The sequence below is a fragment of the Pan troglodytes genome, chromosome 19, assembly GCF_028858775.2.
Source record: "Pan troglodytes isolate AG18354 chromosome 19, NHGRI_mPanTro3-v2.0_pri, whole genome shotgun sequence".
NCBI classification, from domain to species: domain Eukaryota; kingdom Metazoa; phylum Chordata; class Mammalia; order Primates; family Hominidae; genus Pan; species Pan troglodytes.
The window spans coordinates 54871091-54895039 of NC_072417.2; the positions used below are offsets into that span (position 1 = coordinate 54871091).

At 40.2% G+C, this 23949-nt stretch overlaps 1 protein-coding gene and 2 pseudogenes across 1 annotated transcript in view; 2 read left to right on the top strand and 1 right to left on the bottom strand.

Annotated features, from left to right (window-relative positions):
• LOC750927 (coiled-coil domain-containing protein 144A) overlaps positions 1-23949 on the bottom strand; it is a 105688-nt gene that overhangs the window by 32146 nt on the left and 49593 nt on the right. Inside the window, 2 exon segments of the mRNA XM_054670450.1 lie at positions 964-1184; positions 1779-2072. Of these exon segments, the coding sequence (XP_054526425.1) occupies positions 964-1184; positions 1779-2072 (515 nt within the window).
• Positions 15413-19154, top strand: LOC129137618 (regulator of nonsense transcripts 3A-like; annotated as a pseudogene).
• On the top strand, positions 20918-21301 carry LOC129137624 (small ribosomal subunit protein eS28-like; annotated as a pseudogene).

Genomic DNA, 23949 nt, shown 5'->3' on the forward strand with positions numbered 1-23949 from the left:
CTAAAAGTAAAAATAAAAGCTAGAAATACTTGTATTTAGTAAACAATACATGTTGTTAGAGATTGTCTAAAAAACTCTCTCTCAAAGACATTTTCAAACAATTGTTTTCACCACCCTTGTATATTTCACCCATTATCTGGAAAAAATTGAGCATTTGGCACTGAGGAATCATTCACGGCGACTTTTCCTTGGGGAGAATAAGACTGCTGAAATCAAAGAGAACTAAAGCAGCATCGAGGACAATCAGCTCCTAACACTGCGGCCCATGTATCAGAGGTGGGGCCCGCCCTTTCTGTCTTCCATATACCCCCTCAGGCTGACCAAGGTGTTATTTTTTATCACTTAGTAAGTTATACTTCCCTTCAACCCTAGTTGATCATTCTCTGCTTCACAAGTGTGCCTTTATGTGGATTGGAAAAACTATACAGGACACTTCTTCTCAAGGCACCCTCTAATGATCACAATCAAGCAAAGTGAATTTACTGAGTGCCAGAATGTGTCCAGAGTAGTCGTACTTGACCCTTTCGGTTTTCAGCTGTCGTCTTCCAGAAATTAATTAAATTCATTAATATTTTGAATTAAGGGAATACTGACAAGCAATTTTTATAATGGTATCACTGTCTAAATTATGAAGCTTCATAAATATTTAGCTGAAACCCTAATAGATCAGGTTAACTATATAAGAATATTAAGGGGTGGGGGGAAGCCACATAAAACCAAAAAACAGGAGAGACAGGAACTGTCCTGGACTAAGATTTTAAAGGTTACGTTCATTTACTATTTTCAATTTTACTTAAAGGTTAAGTTCATTTACTATTTATAATTTACAATTTTCCAAAACTGTATGACCTAGTTAGCTTTCACTTCCCACCAATCTCATGAACCTGTCTCACTAAAAGTCATGCTTTTGAAGGCAAATTAATGAGCTTAACTTATTTTCTATGATTCTGCATATTGACTTACCTACTGAGTTCATTTGACAAGGATTCTCTAACTTTTACTTCTTCTAGGTAGAGTTCCTTATATCTTTCCAATTCGGTTTTATTAAAGTCGGCTTGCGAAGTTTTTATTCTGGAGATTTCAGATTCCAGATCTTTGATTCTGAGTTCCATCTGAGTTTTTATTGAAGTAGTATTATCCTCCCTTAACTGTACTAACTGTTCATGAGATACTGCTGCTTGTTTCTAAAATAAATTAAAAGGGAACATTTTAAAAGTAATTATAACCTGAATAAATACTGTGTATTTGTTTCCTTTTGTTTGGAGTCAGTGATTCAGAGAACAATTTTAAGTATGTGATTCAGAGAACAATTTTAAGAAAAATGTGAAGAAAGAAAGAAGCTCAAGCTTAACATATTTATCACCAGTACCAACTGAATTAATAACTGAATCTGAATTGTTGAACAATTCTCCAAAGAATGACAGAACCAAGTTAAAATTTTAAAAGTGGAACAACGTAACTTAAAAGCAGTTCAAGAGTATGGTATAATTTCTAAATCACAATTTTTTTTTTACTTTTTCTATTAGTCTTGTTTTATGCCAACTGGCTTTAGTAATTAAATGATTCTCTAGTGAGAATTATTCTTATGGAAGATCAATTTAGTTATAAGAATGATGGAAACGAAAATATTTAAATGGAGAAACAAATACCACCTTCCTTCTAGAAGTCTACCAAACAAATTGCTGTAAGGAAAGTAGAGAAAACACGTACAATGTATATATCCAAAATAAAATTTGCAGCGAAATGAATGAAAGCACATTACAGATAAATAAACCAACCTGCAAGGTGAGAATGGCTTCGTTTAATTTTTCTTCTATCTCCTTCCTTGCTCTTTCTTCAATCAACAGTTTATGCCATTCAGCTTCACCACTTTCTAACATATTTCTTTCCATATAACTTTCGAGGTTTACTACTTCTTGTTTCAGCTGCTTCTTATTCTTCTGTAGTGTTTCACATTGCTTTTGTATTGCTTTCATAGAGAATAATGTCTGTTGAAGTTGAAGAACTTCATTCTCTGCATCCAGATGTAGACATCGTGAAGGAACAGTTTCCTGTGCTTCTGTAAGGTCAATCTGCATGAGTAAAACAATATAGTTTGGTAATGAAGAAGGTAGACTGAGAATGGTCTAACAAAAAACTAATAATTTTTTTTTTTTTTTTTTTTTTTTTTGAGATGGAGTCTCGCTCTGTCGCCCAGGCTGGAGTACAGTGACGGGATCTCGGCTCACTACAAGCTCTGCCTCCCGGGTTCAGGCCATTCTCTCGCGTAGCTGGAGTAGCTGGGACTACAGGCGCCCACCACCACCCCTGGCTAAATTTTTTTAAATTTATTTTTTATTTTTAGTAGATGGGGTTTCACCGTGTTAGCCAGGATGGTCTCGATCTCCTGACCTCATGATCCACTCGCCTCGGCCTCCCAAAGTGCTGAGATTACAGACGTGAGCCACCGCGCCCAGCCAAAACTAATAATTTTTGAAATAAATTCAGTTGCAATAAAATGTTACCTATACTGTTGTAGATTCATAAAATACAGACCCTTGGATTACTCAGAAAATTAAAAACAAAGTTAAAACCATCAGAATTCACAAAAATACATCCTTTACTTTCATCATCTTTGCCACACAACATTTGGACTTGATCTTAGACTTCTGTTTTCCTATGACTGTTTCATGGCTTTCCTCCTTAAAATGGCTCTAAGTTACCCCTTTAGCACAAAGTCTCTTATTCCTTTAACCCACTATCATTCTCCATAATTTGCAGAGAAGTTTTAGGGGCATCATATTGAATTATTTGGGCCTGAGTCAATAAATGGCTCCCATAATAAGACTCTGAAAATAAGACTCTAATTAATACATTTTGGAAAAAAAAAAAAAAGGATTCCAATACCATAAGCCTTTTGCTGAACTGCAAATGTCTTACGCTAATTTGAGTTACATTTCAAAGAGTAATGATACTTGGAGTTAAGAAGCAATCACATCTCCCGGTATAAAAGTTCAGCGGCATGATCCATACCATTTTTCTGAAGAAAAATGCCTTAATTCAGTAGCACAATCTTGTAATTCATTGTTACTTTACACAAAATAAGGGAGCACATTAAAGAATGACAACAAAAAATTGCACTGAAATTTCAGTGGTGCTGAGTTGGAAATAACTGCTTTCCTTTAGAGGAAATAATTATGATTGTTTTTTATTTTATAAAGGTAAGTGAAGTGGTGGTTTTAAAACATCTACAAATTGCTTGCCACTTCTCCCATGACATTCCCTCTCCTGAATACAAGCTGGCATTGACAACCGGTTTCTCTGGAACACAATGTGGCAGAACTGCTGTGTGACTTCTAAAGTTGGTTACAAAAAGTCACACAGCTTCTACCTGACTCTCTCTCTCTAGGGACGCTTGTCCTTAAAATGCAGCCAACATGCCGTGAGAAAGCCCAAACCACACCGTGAATCCTCATGTAGGTAGGTGTTCGAGCTGACTTCCCTACCTAACGTCCCAGCCAAAAGCCAGCTTCGAATGCCGCACAGGTAAATAAACAAGCCTTTAGATGATTCTAGTCCCCAGCTTTAAGTCACCTCAGCTGATGCCAAGTAAAGAAAAAGTGAGTCGGCCCCACTGAGCCTTGCCTAAAACTGCAGATTGTGAACAAAATAGATGTTGTTTTGAGACACTGCATTTTCTTATATACCAAGAAATAACTGATACAGATATTGACACTACATATAGATTGCACAACAACAACACAACAAAAACTACTAAAACATGTAGGATTACCATTGGACCAGGAGCTAATCAGAAGCTGAAAGGACCTACAGAAGAATAAGCACAAAAACAAGAAGAGTTTTAAAGAGACTGTTAGTGGAAGCCTGATGGTCCTCGAAGAAGCTGGTAGGAAGGGCTTCAAGGATAGTGAAGAAAACGATGCGGGAACCTGAAGGAAAGGGCACTGTTACTACACAGCCGCTGAAAGTAAAACCAATGCAAGAGATAAGCTAAAGAAAGACTACTACATATAAAAGAACCAGGACTTTCTAGGTTCAGTATCCTTTTTATAGCCTCTCCACATGTCAGATTCCCAAATATAGACAGTCCTTGCCTTAGCATGGTTCGACTCACCATTTTCTGACTTTTTATAATACTGTGAAAATGATACGTGTTGAGTAATGAAATGATATGTGTAAGCCTTTTGGCTTACAGGGGTGGTTACATCAGGATAAAGTCACTGTAAATGGAAATTATCGTAAATGGAAAACCCACCCATAACTTCTGATATTTGCAATTTATGATGGCCTATAAATTACAAATATCAGACATAACAAATGCAAATGCCATCCAGACATAAACCCATCCTAATCTGAGGAGCATCTGTATTGCTGAGATAAATGGCCTCTGAGATAAGATCAAATCCAGGGTGCTGCCAGGAGAAAGTCTGAAGGTGAAGCCAAGACTGTCAGTGTAAGGCCCTATTTTAAGACCTTAGAAAGATTTAAGGTGGTGCCTCAAATTCCCTTAAAGATCTTAAGGGTATACGCATCTTAAGGCACTGTCCTACTACACAGAACAGTGTGCTTCCTTCACAGGAAGCACAAGGTGAAGTGCTTATCTCAAAGAGATTGGGACAAGTGGTTTTTCCAATGACAAGAACTCAAGTAAAATTCACAAGAGACTCTAAGAGAATTATAGTAACAATAGCACTGCTTGCTAGCTTGGCTTAAAAGACAACAAGACAGTAAAAATGAAAAGAGGCCTTAGGACCTAAGAGCTTCTACAGGGAGGAAGCTGGCTGAAGAAACTACTTAGCTGAAAACACAGGTCATTGCTTATGAAAAGGATACAACAAAGAGCCAAGAAGGTACCACAAAAAGCCACAGAGGATGGTTCCCATGAAGTCCAAATCAAGTAAGTGGAAGCACACATCAGGCTGTATTTCAGAATTTCTATGGTCTAATATTATTCCCTCTGTGACTCCCATTTTCTCTCTGTTCAACAGGAGGGTCTCTGGCAGTTTAGGAGAATGCTGGGTGGGTGAGTGGTAGACAAGTTGTCCCTTTAGTTCTTACGTCTTTGTGTTGACAAGAAATGCACTCAAGGGGTTATACCGCAGAAACCACAACCCAGGGTGCATCCCTACCGGCTGTGATAAAGATGGTAGGATGTTGCACTTCAAGCCTGAGCTTGCTGCCATATTAAATGAAACTTGTGTGTGTGTGGTGGGAGGTTAGGATCTTGCACTTTAAGCCTGAGTCTGCTGCCATATTAAATAAAACCTGTGTGTGGGGTGAGAGGTAATAATTAGAAATTAGTGTGTTTTTCAAGTGATAGAAATCTTTTAAATTATAGTTATAGGGTCAATTGTGCAGGCTTTAAAACATGTCTATACATTCCTTAATATGCACAGCATAGACAGAGACATCATCGAGATGGCTGACTGGGAATACCCAGCACTCACCTCTTTCAAAAAGAAAAGCCAAAACAGCAAGTAGGTAACCACACCTTGAGGAAAACATCAAAGAGAGTATACTGGAATTCAGCAGGAGATTGATAGGGATCCTCTGATGACAGAAGGAAAGGGAACTGAGGTAGCCAGCCCAGCCAGGATCATCTCAAAACCAGGACCGATTCCCCCAAATCCCTAGCCCCACAGCACCATATACCTGTGGAAATAGGTGGTCACCTAATAGCCCACCAGGGAAACTACTCTAGGTCAAAGGGATCCTAAGTGTGTGCTGTCTAGAGCCTAGGAGCCACCTGACTGACACCACTGCCACCACCAGCAGCCCTATCCCCTTCAGGGGCAGTGCTGTGCATACCTGTACATACCTTTAGGAGGCCGGAGGACTGGCCCACTCAAGTGTACCATGCAGGAGCCTGAGAACAAGCCTGTCAAACCCACCAGGGGTGGCGCCCATGTGAGCCATATGAGAGCCTGAAGACAAGGCCACTTTGCTTGCTGCTGCTATTGTTGCTATCAGTGCTCACATACACTGTCCAGGACCCTGAGGAGCAGCCCACCCCACCCAGGCCTCTGTGCCTTTACCCAGGCCCCATCTACCACTAATACCAAGGAGAGTCCTACTGCCCCACCGGCACCTGCACGTGGCATCCAGGAGCATAAAGACAGGGTTGCCTCACCAGCCACTGGCAAAGGCTCCTGCACGTGTCTTCAGTTAACCTGTGGACAAGCCTGCTCCACACACTGCCTTAGGTACCCACCTAAATGTTCCTCATAGGGGGCCAGAGAAATGCCCACGCAGCCTGCTTTCACCACTACCAGTGCCCATGCATGCTACCAAGGGATCCAAGGTCCGGCCCCCAGCTGCTACTGTCATCTCCAGTGCCACAAGTGTCACCAAGGTCCTTTGGCCTGGCCTGCTATTGCCACCTCTGATCCCAGCACACACCACCTGGAGGCCCAAGGGCCAGCCCACTCAGGTAACCCACTGCCACCAAAAACTGGGAAGCATGGCCTGGTGCTGCCAATCACACATACATCCTTGTGTATGCCATCAATGTGCCTGAGGACTGGCCTGCCGTCCTCCCCATCACCATCAAGGCCTCACCACAGCATCCCCTGCTACTAACAACCACACCGTAAGCCACTGAGGAACTTACAGACGCTGATGTTGATTACAGCAGAAGAAAGCATAAGTATATGGAGACCACACCAATGCACCCACCCATCATCAATGCCAGAGCACCATATTCAACCAACAACATAGATACATCTACAGAAAAAAGTCAACCCCTAAAACTAGATGAAGTGACTGTTACACCAGCTGCACAGTTACCAACATTAAGGACACAAGAAGTATGAAAAATCAAAGAAACATGACACCTCCAAAGGAACAGAGTAATTCTCCAGTAACAGATCCCAAAGAAAACAAAACCTATAAAATTCAAAATAATGATCTTAAGGAAACATAGTGAGATACACAATAATACAAAGGAATCAGGAAAGATTCCTGATAGGAAAGATAGGTAATACAAATGAATCAGGAAAACAATTTATGATCTAAATAAGAAATTCAACAATGAAAAAGATAGCATTAAATGGAACCAAACAGAAATCCTGGAACTGAGAATTCAATACATAAAATAAAAACAACGGAGAATGTTGGCAATAGACTAGATCAAGGAGAAGAATGAATTTCTGAACTTGAAGAGAGGTCTTTATATGAGGCCAGGCAAACAAAAAGCAAAAAGAAAAAAAAGAAAATAAAAAGAATGAAGACAGTGTATGTGATATATGGGCCATCATGAGCCAAAATTTTTTCAGATATTGGGAGTTGCAGAAAGAGAAGAGATGGGAAAAGGCACAGAAAACCTATCTAATGAAATAATAGCTGAAAAACTACCAAGTCTTGCGAGAGATGTAAACACCTGGATACAGATGTCTCAAAGATCCCCAAAGAAATACAATAAAAAATGTCTTCTCTGCGGCACATCAGAGTCAAATGCCAAAAGTCAAAGACAAAGAGCAAGAGAAAAACACCAAGTCACATACAAGGGAATCCATATCAAATAGCATATTTGTCAGCAGAAACCTTAGAGGATAGGAGAGAATGACATGATATATTTAATATGCGGGAAGAAAAAGACTGCCTGTCAAGAATATTATACCTAGCAAAGCTATCCTTTAAAACTGAAAAAGAGGGGCCAGGTGCAGTGGTTCATCCCTGTAATCCTAGCACTTTGGGAGGCCAAGGTGGGGGGATTGCTTGAGCTCAGGAGTTCAAGACCAGCCTGGGCAATTTGGCAAAACCCTGTCTCTACTAAAAATATACAAAATTAGCCAGGCATGGTGGCTCATGCCTGTGGTCCCAGCTACTCAGGAGGCTGAGGCACAAGAACTGCTTGAACCTGGGAGGCAGAGGTTGCAGTAAGCTGAGATCATGCCACTGAACTCCAGCCAGGGCAACAGAGTGAGACTCTGTCTCCAATAAATAAATAAATAAAACTGAAAAAGAAATAACGTCTCAGACAAGCAAAACCTGAAGGAATGCATCACCACTAGACTGATCCTACAAGAAATGCTTACAGGAGTCCTCAATCTGGAAGCAAAAAGACAATGTCTACCACCATGAAAATCAAAAAACTGTAAGACTCACTGGTACAGCAGGTACAGAACTGAAAAAGAGAAAGGAATCAAACATTATCACTACAGAAAACCAGCAAATTGTAGAGGTAAACAATAAAAGAGGAAGATAGGAGCAAATGATAGACAAAACAATCACTAAACAATTAATAAATGAAAGGAGTAAGTCCTCACCTATCATAAAAACTTTGAATATACGTGATTTAAATTCCCCAATTAAAGATATAGATAGAATGAATGGATTACAAAAAAAGACCAAATAATACACTGCCTACAAGAAACTCACTTTACCTGTAAAGACACATAGACTGCAAGTGAAAGGATGGAAGGATATTCCATGCAAATGGAAACCAAAAGCACACAGGAGTAGCTATATTTATATCAGACAAAATAGATCTTAAGTAAAAAAAAAAAAAAAAAAACATAAAAGAGAAAGAGAAGGGCATTATATAATAATAACAGGATCAATTCAGCAAGAGGATACAACAGTCATAAAGGTATATATACTCAATACCTGAGCACACAGATATATAAGGCAAACATCACTGAAACTAAAGAGACAGATAGCCTCCAGTACAATAATAGATGGGGACTCCGTAGTCTGACTTTCAGCATTGAAGGGATCATCTAAACAGAAAATCAACAAAGAAACATCGAAATGAACCTGCACTATAGACCACATGGACCTAGCAGACACTTACAGAACACTGTATTAAGAAGCTGCAGAATACACATTCTTCTCATTAGCACATAGAACATTCTCCAGAATAGACCATATATTGAGTTTAAAAGCTCATATCAAATATCTTCTCAAACCACAATGGAATAAAAATGGAAATCAGTAACGACAAAAACTTTGTAAACTGTACAAATGCATGGAAATTAAACAGCATGCTCCTGAATGAACAACTGGGCCAATCAATAAATTAAGAAAAAAAATTTAAAATATCTTGAAACAAATGAAAATGGGGAAAAAATCAATCCCTATAGAAAGTGACAAAAGAAGCACTAAGAGGGCAATTTATAGCAATTAACAGCTACATCCAAAAAAGAGAAAGACTTCAAATAAACAACCTAACAATACACCTGAAGAAACCAAAAAAGCAAGAACAGACCCAAAACTCAAATGTAGTAGAAGGAAAGAAATGATAAAGGCAGGGCAGAACTGAATGAGGTAGACTAATAAAGCAAAACTGCAAACTACATTAAACAAGAAAAAAGAGAAAACTCAAGTAAATAAAGAGGGAAACATAAAAGGAGATAGCAAAGAAATACATGGAGTCGTGAGAGATTATTATGAACAACTATATGCCAACAAACTGGAAATGTATGGAAAATGGATACATTCCTGGAAGTGCATAACCAGCAAGAATGAACCAAGAAGAAAAGGAAACCTGGACAGACCAATAACGGTAATGTAATTGAATCAGTAATAAAGTTTACCAACAAAGAAAGGTCTAAAACTGGGTAAGCTATTCTGAATTCTACTAAACTTTTAAGGAAAAACTAACACCAATTTTTCATAAATTATTCCAAAATCTTCCTAGTTTATTCTAAAGGTCAGTATTACTCTAAGGCCAAACCCAGACAAAGACACAACAACAAAAGAAAACTACATGCCAGTATCCCTGAAGGATGCAGATACAAAAATTGTCAGAGAAATAAAGGGGATCCAGATTGGAAAACAGAAAGTCAAATTGTCTCCCTGTGCACATGACCTGATCTCATATACAGAAAACCATAAACACGCCACCAAAAAAGCCTGTTAGAACTAAAGAATTCAGCAAAGGTGCAGGCCACAAAATCAGCATACAAAAATAATGCCAATAGCATGTGTAACATTTCTATACACTAATAATCAACTAGCATAAAAAGACATCAAGAAGGCCGTCCCACTATTCTAGCTACAAAATAATAAAATGGCTCAGAATAAAGTTAACCAGAGAGATTTTGTAAAGAGCTTTAAAAAACAAAACAAAACAAAACAAAACAAAAACCTACAAAACACCGACAAAAGAAATTGTAGAGGACACAAACATGGAAAGATATTGCATGCTCACGGACTGGAAGAATATTGGTTAAATGACCTTATTACTGAAAGCAGTCTACAGACTGAACGCAAGCTCTATTAAATACCAATTTTGATGTTTTTAGGGGAAGACAAGATGCTCACCACATGCAGCCAGGAGATGCCTCTCTGTGAGAGAGAAACCAAACTATCAAGTAAATTATCACACTTGGAGTAGGTCTTTGGAGAGAAAACACTGAAATTTGATAGGTAATGCAGGCATCAAGGCTGAAGAGGAATAAATCTGGGAAGCCTGCACAGAGTCACCAAGCACTAGGATTACCTCCCAATCCAGAAACTAAGGAAGGGGTGGGTGAAGGAACTGTGCAGCACCACACTCCCACCAACGAACTCTGGGATACTAGCTCCCAGAGATCCCTGGACCCACACAGACATCTGAACTGGCAAGAGGAACTGGCTGGCGAATAGGCAGAGGCAGAGCTCAAACCCGCATACAGCCCAGAAGGTTTTGCACCTGGTACAGCTGCAGCAAAACAAGACCATAGGCACCCATCCCCCAAGGCTCTCCATCTTGCTCTGAGTGACTCTAGCTCCTGCTTACTGCCAGGCCAGAAGACAGTAGGGCTGCATTTACCATGGGACTGCAGCATATCTGGTCTGTGTACCTTCTTGTCCACCAGCCCCTCCCAAGGCCCCTGCCTAGCTACTCACGCAAGGGTAAGCACACAGCACAGCCTCCACTGCCCCATCTGAGTGCTTTGCCGGAGGCCTGGGAGCAGTTCAGCCCCCCACCCTCAGCACAGCCAAAGCTCAACCCCATGAGACCAGAAGACAAAGTCATGAACCTGGTCTCAATACCCCCAGGATTCAAGCTCACTGCTCAAGTATACTGAGCTGGTGTCTGTGGCCTGAGCTCAAGAAGAGGAGTAGCTTTCTCTCTCACAATGCCGAGAAGAGAGGGCCCAAGTTCATATGCCAGTGTGGGAGCCGGGTGTGCTCCCTCTGCAACAGCAGTCCCCAACCTTTCTGGCACCAGGTGCTGGCATTGTGGAAAACAATTTTTCCACAGACGGTGGGGTGGGGATGGTTTCGCGATGGAACTGTTCCACCTCAGATCGTCAGGCATTAGATTCTCATAAGGAGCACGCAACCTAGATCCCTCACGTGCACAGTTCACAACACGGCTCGCGCTCCTATGAGAATCTAATGCCGCTGCTGATGTGACAAGAGGCGAAGCTCACGTGGTAATGCTCACTCACCAGCCCTCCCCTCACCTCCTGCTGTGCGGCCCAGTTCCTAACAGGCCACAGACCAGTACTGGTCTGCCACCTGGAGGTTGGGGACCCTGTTCTACAAGATCTGTCCAGGAAGGGTGTAACCTGTCTGTCCACAGCCTCTGCCTGAGGGAGCACCACTGCCTGAAACAGCTAACAGTCCAGTTGATCTGGGCACGGAAGGCTGGGGGACAAAACTACCTAGTTGGGCCTGCCCTGGGGGCAGACACTGGAGGGAGGCCTGGTTGGGTGAGTGCGAGCTAAGTGCTCCCCACAGCCATCTGCTGGGCAAAAAACCCTGGGCTGCAGGCACCACACCAGGTGCACACCCACAGAACCACAGCCCTGCCCGGGGATCCTCCCCCCTTGACCCACATTATATCAACAGACGACCTGCGGATCCGCAGACATACTCTACAACCTGCTCTGACTCTACCAAGCCCAGACAACCAGCACGTCCCCAGAGAGTTGTAGGTCTCTCGGCAACCTAACTTTTGGCTTGGGCCGCTGCCCTAAGGGTGGGAGGTGTGCAGCCCTCAAAATTCAGGTGTGGTACCAGTGATTGGAGGGGGCTCTCCCAAGTTCCAGGAACTGATTTGGTGAGGGGGTTATCTCTCGCCTTCCCAATCCTACTTCTCCCCCTTCCCCAGAGCACTGCTGCCAACACACTGAAATAGAAAAGAGGCATGCCAGCCCGTACTCTAGAGCACCATCTCCTGGATTGCAGACTGAATTACACCACCAAACAAAAATCATTATATACCTTCAACACACATCTGTGAAACCCAATGCAGGAAAGTAGCCACAAGGAAGGAACCTGTGTAGAGTCCTGGCCATCTGAAACCACCCAGAAAAAAAGGCCAATCAACTACACACAATACACACCACAAACCCTCAAGAGAAAAAAAAGAACATAAAAACAAAAATCCCCATCCAAATGACAGGAATTTCAAAACGATAAAGAAACATCAGCATTTTCAGAGGAGGAATAATCAGCACAAGAACTCTAGCAATTCAACAAATCAGAGCATTTCATTACCTCCAAAAAATCACACTAGCTCCCCAGCTATAAATTCTCACCAGATTAAAGTGTAATGACATGCTTTATCACAGACATGTGATTCAGAATCTCAATGGCAACAAAGCTCAATGAGATTAAAGAGAAAGTTGAAATCCAATCCAAGGAAGCCAGTATAACCATCCAAAAGTTGAAACACGACAGAGCCATTTTTAAAAAGAATCAAACTGAACTTCTGGAGCTGCAAAATTCAACACAGGAGGGACCTTCAAAACCAGATGAGACCAAGCGGAGGGAAGGATTACAGAGCTCAAAGACCAGTCTTTTGAGTCAGCCCAGTCAGACAAAAATAAAGAAAAAACCATTTTAAAAATGAACAAAACATCTGAGGAATGTGGGATTTTGTAAAGACACTAATCTATGACTCACTGGCATGGCTGAAAGAGAAGGAGAGAGAGGAAGCAACATGGAAAACATACCTGAGGATATAGTCCATGAAATTTCCCCAATCTCATTACAGAGGTTGATGGAAAAATTCAAGAAATTCAGAGAACCTCTACAACCGTCCCCAAGATACACAGCCCATCAGACTTTCCAAGGTCAACGTGAAAGGAAAAATCTCACAGGCAGCTATAACAGCTGCATCAGGTGAAAAGCTGACCTCTTTCTGGCAAAAACCTTATAAGCCAGAAAGTGGGGCCTGTTGTCAGCATCCTTAAAGAAATTGCAGCCAAGAACTTCATACCACTCCAATCTAAGCCTCATCAGTGACAGAGAAATACAATCTTTTCCAGACAAACACTAAAGAAATTCATTACCACTAGACCAGACTTACAAGAGATTCTTAAGGAGTTCTAAATATGGAAAAGAAAGAACAATACCCACTACCACAAAAACACACCTAAGTACATAGCCCACAGACCCTATTACACAACTACACAATCGAGAGTACAAAGCAAACAGCTAAAAACATCATGGCGGAATCAAAATCTCACATATAAATGTTAATACTGAATTCAATGGTCTAAATGCCTCACTTAAAAGGCACAGAGTGGCAAGTTGAATTAAAATAAAACAAACCAATAAGAATCAACAGTCTGCTATATTCAAAAGACACATCTCACATGTAATGGCACCCACAGGCTCTGAGTAAAGAGATGGACAAAGATCTGTCATGCAAATAAAATGCAAAAAGCAAGGGGTTGTTATTCTTAGATAAAACAGACTTTAAACCAACAACAGCCAAAAAAAGGATGAAGAAGGGCATTACACAATGATAAAGGACTCACTTCGCCAAGAAGACATCCCTATCCTAAATACATACCCACCCAACACTGAAGCACCCACATTCAAAAACAACCAAGTACTTCCAGACCTACCAAAAGACTCAGTCACACAATAACAGTGGGGATCTTCAACATCTCATTGATAGTGTTAAGGCAAATCATTGAGACAAAAAACTAACAAAGAAATTCTGGGCTTAAATTTAACACTTGACTAATTGGACCTAACAGACATCTACAGAATACTCCACCAAACAACTACAGAATACACCTTTTTCTCATCTGCACAAAGAACATACTCCAAGATCAACAACATGTTTGACCATAAAGCAAGTCATGATAAATTTTTTAAAAATGAAATCACACAACACCATTCTCTTGGACCACAGTGCAATAAAAATAGAAATGAATATCAAGAAGATCTCTGAAAACCACACAATTACATGGAAATCAAACAACTGGCTCCTAAATGACTTTGGGAAAAGAAAGAATTTAAGGCAGAAATCAAACAATGATTTGTAATAAGCAAAAAGAAACATCATACCAAAACTTCTGGGATACAGCAAAAGCAGCATAAGAGGAAAGCTTATAGTGCAAAACAAATATGTTGAAAAGTTAGACAGATCTGTAATTAACAATCTGACACTGTGCCGAGAGGAACTAAAAAACAGGAACAAAATAACCCCAAAGCTGGCAACAGAAAAGAAATAACTAAAATTAGAGCATAACTGAGAAAACTTGAGGCCCAAAAATCCATACAAAGGATCAGTGAAACCAAAAGTTGGCTTTTTGAAGGGATAAAAATACTGACAGGCTACTAGCTAGATAAATAAATAAATGAATAAATAAATAAATAAATAAATAAATAAATAAATAACAGAGAACATCTAAATAAGCACAATCAGAAACAACAAAGATGACATTACAACCAATCCCATAGTAATACAAAAGATCCTCAGAGACTACAATGAACACCACTGTATACACACAAACTAGAATATCTAGGAGAAATGGATAAATCCTTGGAAACCAACAAAGATTGAACCACGAGGAAATTGAAACCATGAACAGACAAATAACAAGCTCTGAAATTGAATCAGTAATAAAAAACCTACTAGCCAAAAACAGATTCAGATCAGACTGACTCATAGCCAATTTCTACCAGACATACAAAGAAGAGCTGTTAACAAACCTAATGAAACTATTCCAAAATATTGAGGAGATACTTCTCCCTAACTCATTGTATGATGCCAGCATCATCTTGATACTAAAAGCCAGCAAAGACACAATGAATAAAGAAAACTACAGCCCAATATCCCCAATGAATGTAGACACCAAAGTCCTCAATAAAATATCAGCAAACAAAATCCAGCAACACATCAAAAACTTACTTCACCACAATCAAGTCAGCTTTATTTTTGTGATGCAATTGGTTCAAAGTACACAAATCAATAAATGTGTTTCACCACACAAACAGAATGAAAACGAAAAACCATATGATCAACTCAAAAGATGCAAAAAAGCTTTCAATAACGTCCATCATCCCTTCATGAAAAAAACACCCAACAAATTAGGCATCAAAGAAACAGACCTCAAAATAATAAAGGCCACTCTATGACAAACCCACAGCTGAAACCATACAGAATGGGCAAAAGCTGGAAGTGGGGGCTAAGTGCAGTGGCTCATGCTTGTAACCCCAGCATGTTGGGAGGCGAAGACAGGAGAATCACTTGAGGCCAGGAGTCTGAGACCAGGCTGGGCAACACAGTGAGACCTTGTCTCTATAAAATAGTAAAGAAAAAAATTAAAGAAAAAAGAACAAAAACAGTTGGAAGCATTCCCCTTGCCAACTGGAACAAGACAAAGATGCCCACTCTCACCGTATGTATTCAACATAGTACTGGAACTCCTAGCCAGAGCAATCAGGAAAAAGAAAGAAAGAAAAGGTATCCAAAAAGGAAAAGAAGCCAAACTATCTCTCTTTGCTGATGATATGATTCTGTACCTAAAAAACTCTAAAGAGTTTGCCAATTTATCCTGGAACTGATAAATGACTTCAGTCAGGACACGAAAATCAATGTAAAAATATCCATAGCATTTCTATATACCAATAAAGTTCAAGCTGAGAGACAAATCAAGAATGTAATCCAATTTATAATAGCCACACACAAAAAAGCAAAATACTTAGGAATGCATCTAACTACAGACATGAAAGGTGGTTACAAGGAGAACTACAAAACACTGCTGAAAAAAATCATGACACCAAATAGATGACACCAAAAAAATGGCAAAACATTCCATGCTCATGAATTGGAAAAATCAATAGCATTAAAATGGCCATACTGCCCAAAGCAATCTACAGATTCAATACCATTCCTATCAAACTACTAATGTCATTTTTCACAGCATTAGAAAAAACTATTCTAAAATTTCATATGGAACCACAAAAGAGCCCAAACACCCAGAGCCATCCTAAGCAAAGAGAATCTAGCCTGATGCATCACATTACCCAACTTCAAACTATACTACAGTAAACAAACGCTACACTAAACAAATCAGCACGGTACTGGCACAAAAACAGACACATAGACCAATGGAACAGAACAGAGAGCCCAGAAATAAAGCCACATGCCTACAACCATTGGGTCTTTGACAAAGCCGACACAAATATGCAATGGGGAAAGGACTCCCTATTCAATAAATGGTGCTGGGATGACTGGTTATCCATACACAGAAGAATGAAACTTGACCCCAGCTATCACCACATACAAAAATTAATGAAAGCTGAATTACATTCTTAAAAGTAAGACCTCTAACTATAAAAATCCTACAAGAAAACCTAAGAAATACACTATTAGAAAGCAGCCTCTGAAAATAATTTATGAATAAGCCCTCAAAAGCAATTGCAACAAAAGTCAAAATGAAAAATTGGGACCTAGAGGGGAGGGAGGGGAGGGAGGGGAGGGAGGGGAGGGAGAGAAGGGAGAGGAGGGAGGGGCGGGGGCCGGGCCTCCCAGCGCGGTACGCGGTGCCTTTTGAGCTCCTTGTGCACGCTCCGCCCCGGTGGGAACGGCCGCGCCCTCCCCGCAGGTGGTCATCTGCCGCCTGCCTCCGGGCCTCACCAAGGAGCAGCTGGAGGAGCAGCTGCGCCCGCTGCCAGCACACGACTACTTCGAGTTCTTCGCCGCCGACCTGAGTCTTTATCCTCATCTCTACTCAAGAGCATACATTAATTTTAGGAATCCTGATGACATCCTTCTTTTTAGAGATCGTTTTGATGGATATATCTTCCTTGACAGCAAAGATCCAGAATATAAGAAGTTTTTAGAAACCTACTGTGTGGAGGAAGAGAAGACCAGTGCCAACCCTGAGACTCTGCTGGGGGAGATGGAGGCGAAGACAAGAGAGCTCATTGCTAGAAGAACCACACCTCTTTTGGGATATATTAAAAATAGAAAATTAGAAAAGCAGAGAATTCGAGAAGAGAAGCGAGAAGAACGGAGGAGGAGAGAGTTAGAAAAGAAACGTTTGCGGGAAGAGGAAAAAAGAAGAAGAAAAGAAGAAAGATGCAAAAAAAAAAAAAAGAGAGACAGATAAACAGAAGAAAATTGCAGAGAAAGAAGTAAGGGTTAAGCTTCTTAAGAAACCAGAAAAGGGAGAGGAACCAACCACAGAGAAACCAAAAGAAAGAGGAGAGGAGATTGATACTGGAGGTGGCAAGCAGGAATCCTGTGCCCCCGGTGCAGTCGTAAAAGCCAGGCCCGTGGAAGGCTCGCTGGAGGAGCCCCAGGAGACGTCACACAGCGGCAGTGATAAAGAGCACAGGGATGTGGAGAGATCTCAAGAACAAGAATCTGAAGCACAAAGACACCATGTGGATGATGGCAGGAGGCACAGAGCTCACCACGAGCCTGACCGGCTTTCCAGAAGGAGTGAGGATGAGCAGAGATGGGGGAAAGGACCTGGCCAAGACAGAGGGAAGAAGGGGAGCCAGGACAGCGGGGCTCCGGGGGAGGCCATGGAGAGACTGGGAAGAGCGCAGAGGTGTGACGACAGTCCAGCACCCATAAAAGAGCGACTGGCAAACACGGACCGGCCAGCCTTGCAGCTGTATGATCCAGGAGCTCGCTTCCGAGCGCGAGAGTGTGGCGGAAACAGGAGGATCTGCAAGGCAGAAGGTTCGGGGACTGGTCCTGAGAAGAGGGAAGAGGCAGAGTGAGTCACTGCACGCACCTGGCCTCCATGGACGAGCGAGGGCATCCCAGAAACGTGTAAATGACCCCGAGTGTGACTGGGAAGGAGAACTTATTCCTTACCAGGAAACTGGAAGCTAAAAATACAGAGGGTGACATAGAAACACGCAGAAACCATTCTAAAGAAAGTAGTGATCTTGTATTAAATTGAGCAGAATTCTCACAGATTTTACCATTCCTGTTATAAACTAGTATTTGTTGTTTAGCCAAAACAGAAGATGATTTCCACTGGACAGTAGAAAAATATGTGTAAAATAGGGAAGAAAGTTAGTATTGGATCAGTGTGAGTCCTGAAGCACTTTCAGTGCTGTGAGAACGACATCCACTTTGGGTTTCATTCGTTTGTAAGCAGAGGAGCTGTCAGTCACTCGTGCTTCTCGGTGGCCTCTGAGCCATGGTGTCGAGTGAAGAGTAGTTCTTGTTTGTTACAACCTTTGTGAGTCAGCCATGCCTGCAAAGTGTGCTGTGTTTTAGTCCTGGTAGGAATATTTATCAGAGTTCACACTATATAAAATCCAACAGCTTCAACTATTGCCCTTTCAACAGTTTTGCCACTGACCGGATAAAAACGGTTTCAGTCTTTGGATGGATGTGTTTGTGGTTTGTAACCATTACGGTTTAAACCATGGTTTAAGAATTTGCCCAAATAACAGAAATTTTGTTCGGGAAGGGATAAACTAGATATAGCATATACAGCCTGTTTTTGAGTTTTAGATACTTTATTTGTAAATAACTTAAAATAGCTTTTTGAAACCGTGCATTCTGTAGTTTCTTCCTTTCAGTGAAATTGCTAAATGTGAATGTATTTTTGGCACTGCGATTTTAACCATTTATTAAATAAAAATTGTGTTAAAGAAAAAAAAAAGAAAAGAAAAATTGGGACCTAGTTAAACAAAGGAGCTTCTGCATAGGAAAAGGAACCATTCAAGAGACTAAATAGGCAACCTAAACAATGAAAGAATGTATTTACAAGCTATGCATTGAACAAAGTTCTAATATCCAGAACCTATAAGGAACTTAAATCAACAAACAAGAATTTAAAAAAATATATAAAAGCGGGCAAAATACATTAACAGACGCTTCTCAAAAAAAGACATAAAAGTGGAGAGCAAACATATGAAAAAATGCTCATCATCACTGATCATCAGAGAAAAGCAAATCAAAGCCACAATGACATACCATCTCACACCAGACATAATGGCTATTACTAAAAAGTCAAAAAATAAGCAACAACAACCCAGATTTTGGCAGAGCTGCTACAGCGAAAAGGGAATTCTAATACACTATTGGAGAAAATGGTAAATTCGTTCAGCCGCTATGGAAAGCAGTTTGGAGGTTTCTCTCACAGAACTAAAAGTAGAACTGCCATTCAACCCAGCAATCCCATTAGTTGGTTAAATATCCACTTCCCACCACCAAAAAATCATTCTACCAAAAAGACACATGCACCCAATGTTCACTGCAGCACTATTCACAATAGCAAAGATATGGAATAAAACCAGAAGCTCATCAATGATGCACTGGATTAAGAAAATGTAGCACATATACAATATGGAATACTATGCAACTATAAAAAGAACAAAATACTGCCCTTTGCAGCAACATGGATAGAGCTGGAGGCCATTATCCTAAGCAAACTGATGCAGAAACAGAAAACCAAATACTACATGTTCTCACTTATAAGTGGGAGCTAAACATTGGGTACACATGGACATAAAGATGGGAGCAATAGACAGTGGGGACTATAAGAAGGAGGACTGGGTTGGACAATGGTTGAAAAATGACATGCCAGGTACTATGCTCATTACCTGGGTGATAGGTTCAACTGCACCCTAAACCTAAGCATTATGCAGTATACCTGTGTAACAAACCTGCACATGTACTCCCTGAATCTGAAAGTTAAGAAAGAGAAAGAATAAGATAAAAATAAAATGCCCTTTATAACTTGCAACAAAAAAACACCAATAACATTCTTCACAGAAATGGAAAACACAATCCTAAAATTCATATGGAACTGCAAAAAAGCTAGACTATACAAGCCAAGCCTGAGGGAAAAGAACAGAGCTGGAGGCATCACTCCACCTGACTTCAAAATATATTACAAGGTTACAGTAACCAAAAGAGCAAGGTCTTGGTATAAAAATAGAAAATTAAACCAATGGAACAGAATAGAGAACGCAGAAATAAATCCACATATTTACAGACACCTGATTTTCAACAAAAGTATCAAAAACATACATTGGGGAAAGAACCCTCTCTTCAACAAATGGGGCTGGGAAAAGTGGGTATCTGTAAAAAGAAGAATGAAACCAGGTCCCTATCTTTCACCATATACAAAAATCAACTCAAAATAGATTAAAGACTTAAACATGAGATCCAAAATTATAAAACTACTACAAGAAAATATATGGAAAATGCTTCAGGACATTGGTCAAGGCAAAGATTTTATAGCTAAGTTATCACGGGCATATGCAAAAAAAAGCACAGGTATAAAAACAAAAATACGTAAGTAAAGCTATATTAAAATTAGGTTTCTTCACAGCAAAGGAAACAATCAACAAAGTGAAGGAAACAACCAACAATTGTAGACTGGGAGAAAATATTTACAAATCTATTCATCTGAGAAAGGTCTAATATCTAGAATATGCCAGGAACTCAAACAACTCAACAGTAAAAATTGTTAATAATCCCCCCTGAAATGTGGACAAAGAATTTAAATAGACATTTCTAAAAAGAAGACATACGAATGTCCACAAATGTATGGAAAATTACTCAACATCACTAACAGGAAAATGAAAACAAAATCCCAAATAAGATATCGTCTCACCACAGAATGGCTACTATCAAAAAAATCAAAAAACAAAAAACAAAGAAACCAGAAGTAAAAAATCCTGGCGAGGTTGGAGAGAAAAAGAAAACTCTTATGCACTCGTGGAGGGAATGTAAACTAGTATAACCATGGAAGTTTCTTAAAAAGCTAAAAACAGCTCTCCGCCAGACCGCCGCCGCGCCGCCATCATGGACACCAGCCGTGTGCAGCCTATCAAGCTGGCCAGGGTCACCAAGGTCCTGGGCAGGACCGGCTCTCAGGGGTGCGCGTGGAATTCATGGACGACACGAGCCGATCCATCATCCGCAATGTAAAAGGCCCCGTGCGCGAGGGCGACGTGCTCACCCTTTTGGAGTCAGAGCGAGAAGCCCAGAGGTTGCGCTGAGCTTGGCTGCTCGCTGGGTCTTGGATGTCGGGTTCGACCACTTGGCCGATGGGAATGGTCTGTCACAGCCTGCTCCTTTTTTTTGTCCGCCACACGGAATTGAGATGCTCCTTTAAATAAAGCGTTTGTGTTTCAAGTTAAAAAAAAAAAAAAAAAAAGCTAAAAATAGAAGTGTCATATGATCCAACAATCCCACTACTAAGTATTATCCAAAAGAAAGAAAATCAGCATATCAAAGGGATACCAGTATTCCCATGTTGATTGCAGCACTATTCACAACAACCAAGATACAGAATCAACCTAAATGTTCATCAACAGATCAATGTGGTTGATGAGTAAAGAAAATGTGGTATATGTCCACAGTGGAATACTATTCAGCCATAAAAAAAGAATAAAATCATGTCATTTACAGCATGGATGAGGACATTAAGTGACACTAAGTGAAATAATTCAAGCACAGAAAAATAACTACTGTATGTTTTCACTCATGTGGGAGCTAATATTAAAAAAAAAAGTTCACGGAAGTAGAGAGTAGAACTGTGGGTATTAGAGGCTGAGAAAGGTAAAGGGGAGTAGAAGATGGGGAGAGGCTGGTTAATGGATACAAGATTACAGTTACATAGGAGGAATGAATTCTAGTGTTCTCTTGCATTGTAGGGTGAATATGGTTAACTAATTTTTTTTTTTTTTTTTTTTTTTTTGAGACGGAGTCTTGCTCTGTCACCCAGGCTTGGCGTGCAGTGGTGCAATCTCAGCTCACTGCAATCTCCACCTCCGGGGTTCAAGCCATTCTCCTGCCTCAGCCTCCCAAACAGCTGGGATTACAGGTGTGTGCTACTACACCTGGCTTGGCTAGCTGATATTTAAAAAGCTAGAGGAGAGGATTTTGAAAGTTCACAACACAAAGAAATGGTAAATGTTTGAGGTGATGGAATATATTAATTAGCCTGATTTGACCATTATACATTGTTTACACATTATCAAAATATCACTGTGTATACCATAAATATGTACAATTATACAGGTCCACAAAAAATCGAAGGAAGCCAGGTGTGGTGTCACATTCCTGTGGTCTCAGCTACTTGCGAGGCAGAGGCAGGAAGAATTCTTGAGCCATAGAGGTCAAGGCCGGCCTGGGTAACATAATAAGACACCATGTCTAAAAAAAAATACATCAATAAAAATAAAAGCAAAATCATTCATCCTATATATAGACTATGGGTGAAACTTAGTGACTTGCTTCTAATGAACAGAAAGTGTTAAAAGTGATAACCATGTGGCTTCCAACATTACGTTAGAAGAGGCTCTCTACCGCAGACTGCTCACCCTTGGACCCCAGCCCCCATGTTGTGAGGAAGCTTAGGCCACAAAGAGAGCCTAGGAGTTCCAATGTACATATTTGGGCAACCTGCCCCAGCTAAAGTTCCAACCAATAGCCACCATCAGCAACAGACATCTTAGTGAACAAACCTTCAGATGATTCCAGTCCCTCAGCCTTTGATTTATCCCAAGTGAAGCTGAAGGGAGCAGAGGCAAACTGTCCTGGCCAGGGTTTTCCCAAGCCACAGATTGGTGAACTAAACGAATGTTGTTCTTAGCCACTCAACTTTGGGTAATTTGTTAGGAAAAAATAACCAGAAAAATAAATTTAAACAAGGAGACAACAAGAAATAGAATAACATACCCAGTAGAAATTAGTCTCCTTTAAAGTCAGATCTAAAAAATGTTGAGGTTAATTTATTAATGACAAACAACTCTAATGGGAAGCAGCAGACAACCAGGAGAAGGATGTAAGAACTACTGCAGAGGAAGTTTAGAAAAAATTCCTTTCGATTACAAATTCTGATGACTAAGCCAGTGAGGCTTTTAGAATTTGTCCCCCAAGTTATGAAATAAGGAAGATGAAGAACGAAGGAGATATATAATTTGAAGTATAAAGTTGAAAATACCAGAAATATTTGATTAATAACCAAAAATCAGACATTGTACCTGATTTCAATGAACTGAAATTCTAAAAGTGATAAGCAGCTTTGGATATTTATTAATCAATCTAGGATTCAATCTTCATTTCCATTTCCTCAGTGAGAAAATTAACAAAATATTATGGAATCAGTTTTAACAATCTCAGAAGTAAAAATGTAGTGTCCTTTGAGTGTTAAGCTATTAAATGCAATTTCCCCTTTACCTTACTTCAAGCTCATTTGTATGGAGAAGGGAAGAGCATCTCATCTTTATGTTGTATCAAAATGCTTCTCCATATCATACAAATTGGCTCTGAAATTTTGAAATTCATACAACTAATTCAACCATTTGTTTCTGATAAATGCCTGGACATGACCTGATTTCCAGTTGCTGCACTCCTGGAAGTTGTTCTTTGAATGGGTTGAAGTATTTATTCAATGAATTATGTATTGAACTACAAAAGCATAGCTATGCATCTCTATTTAAGCAAAAGGAGGTAAATGCAGGGAACTCTGGTTTCTGAGAATGTAGTATCTGTGCCAAGAAGAGGATTCAGCTCCGGGAGTGTACAAGAGAACGAGGTGCTGGGTCAAAAGAGTATCTAACTGTAAACTGCAACATGATGAATTAGCTCAATTTCCAATGAGGAAGGATGACAGCCTAGACTTAATCTTGCCCTTCATAGATAGTTAAAATCTACACATGACTCTATGACTTACAATGAGTTAATAAAAACATAATGCAGTAAATAGTAGATGGAGTCAGCATATCCTGTGACCAAGATTTGATGGAAATGGGAATGAAGAGAGAGGCACTGGGTGA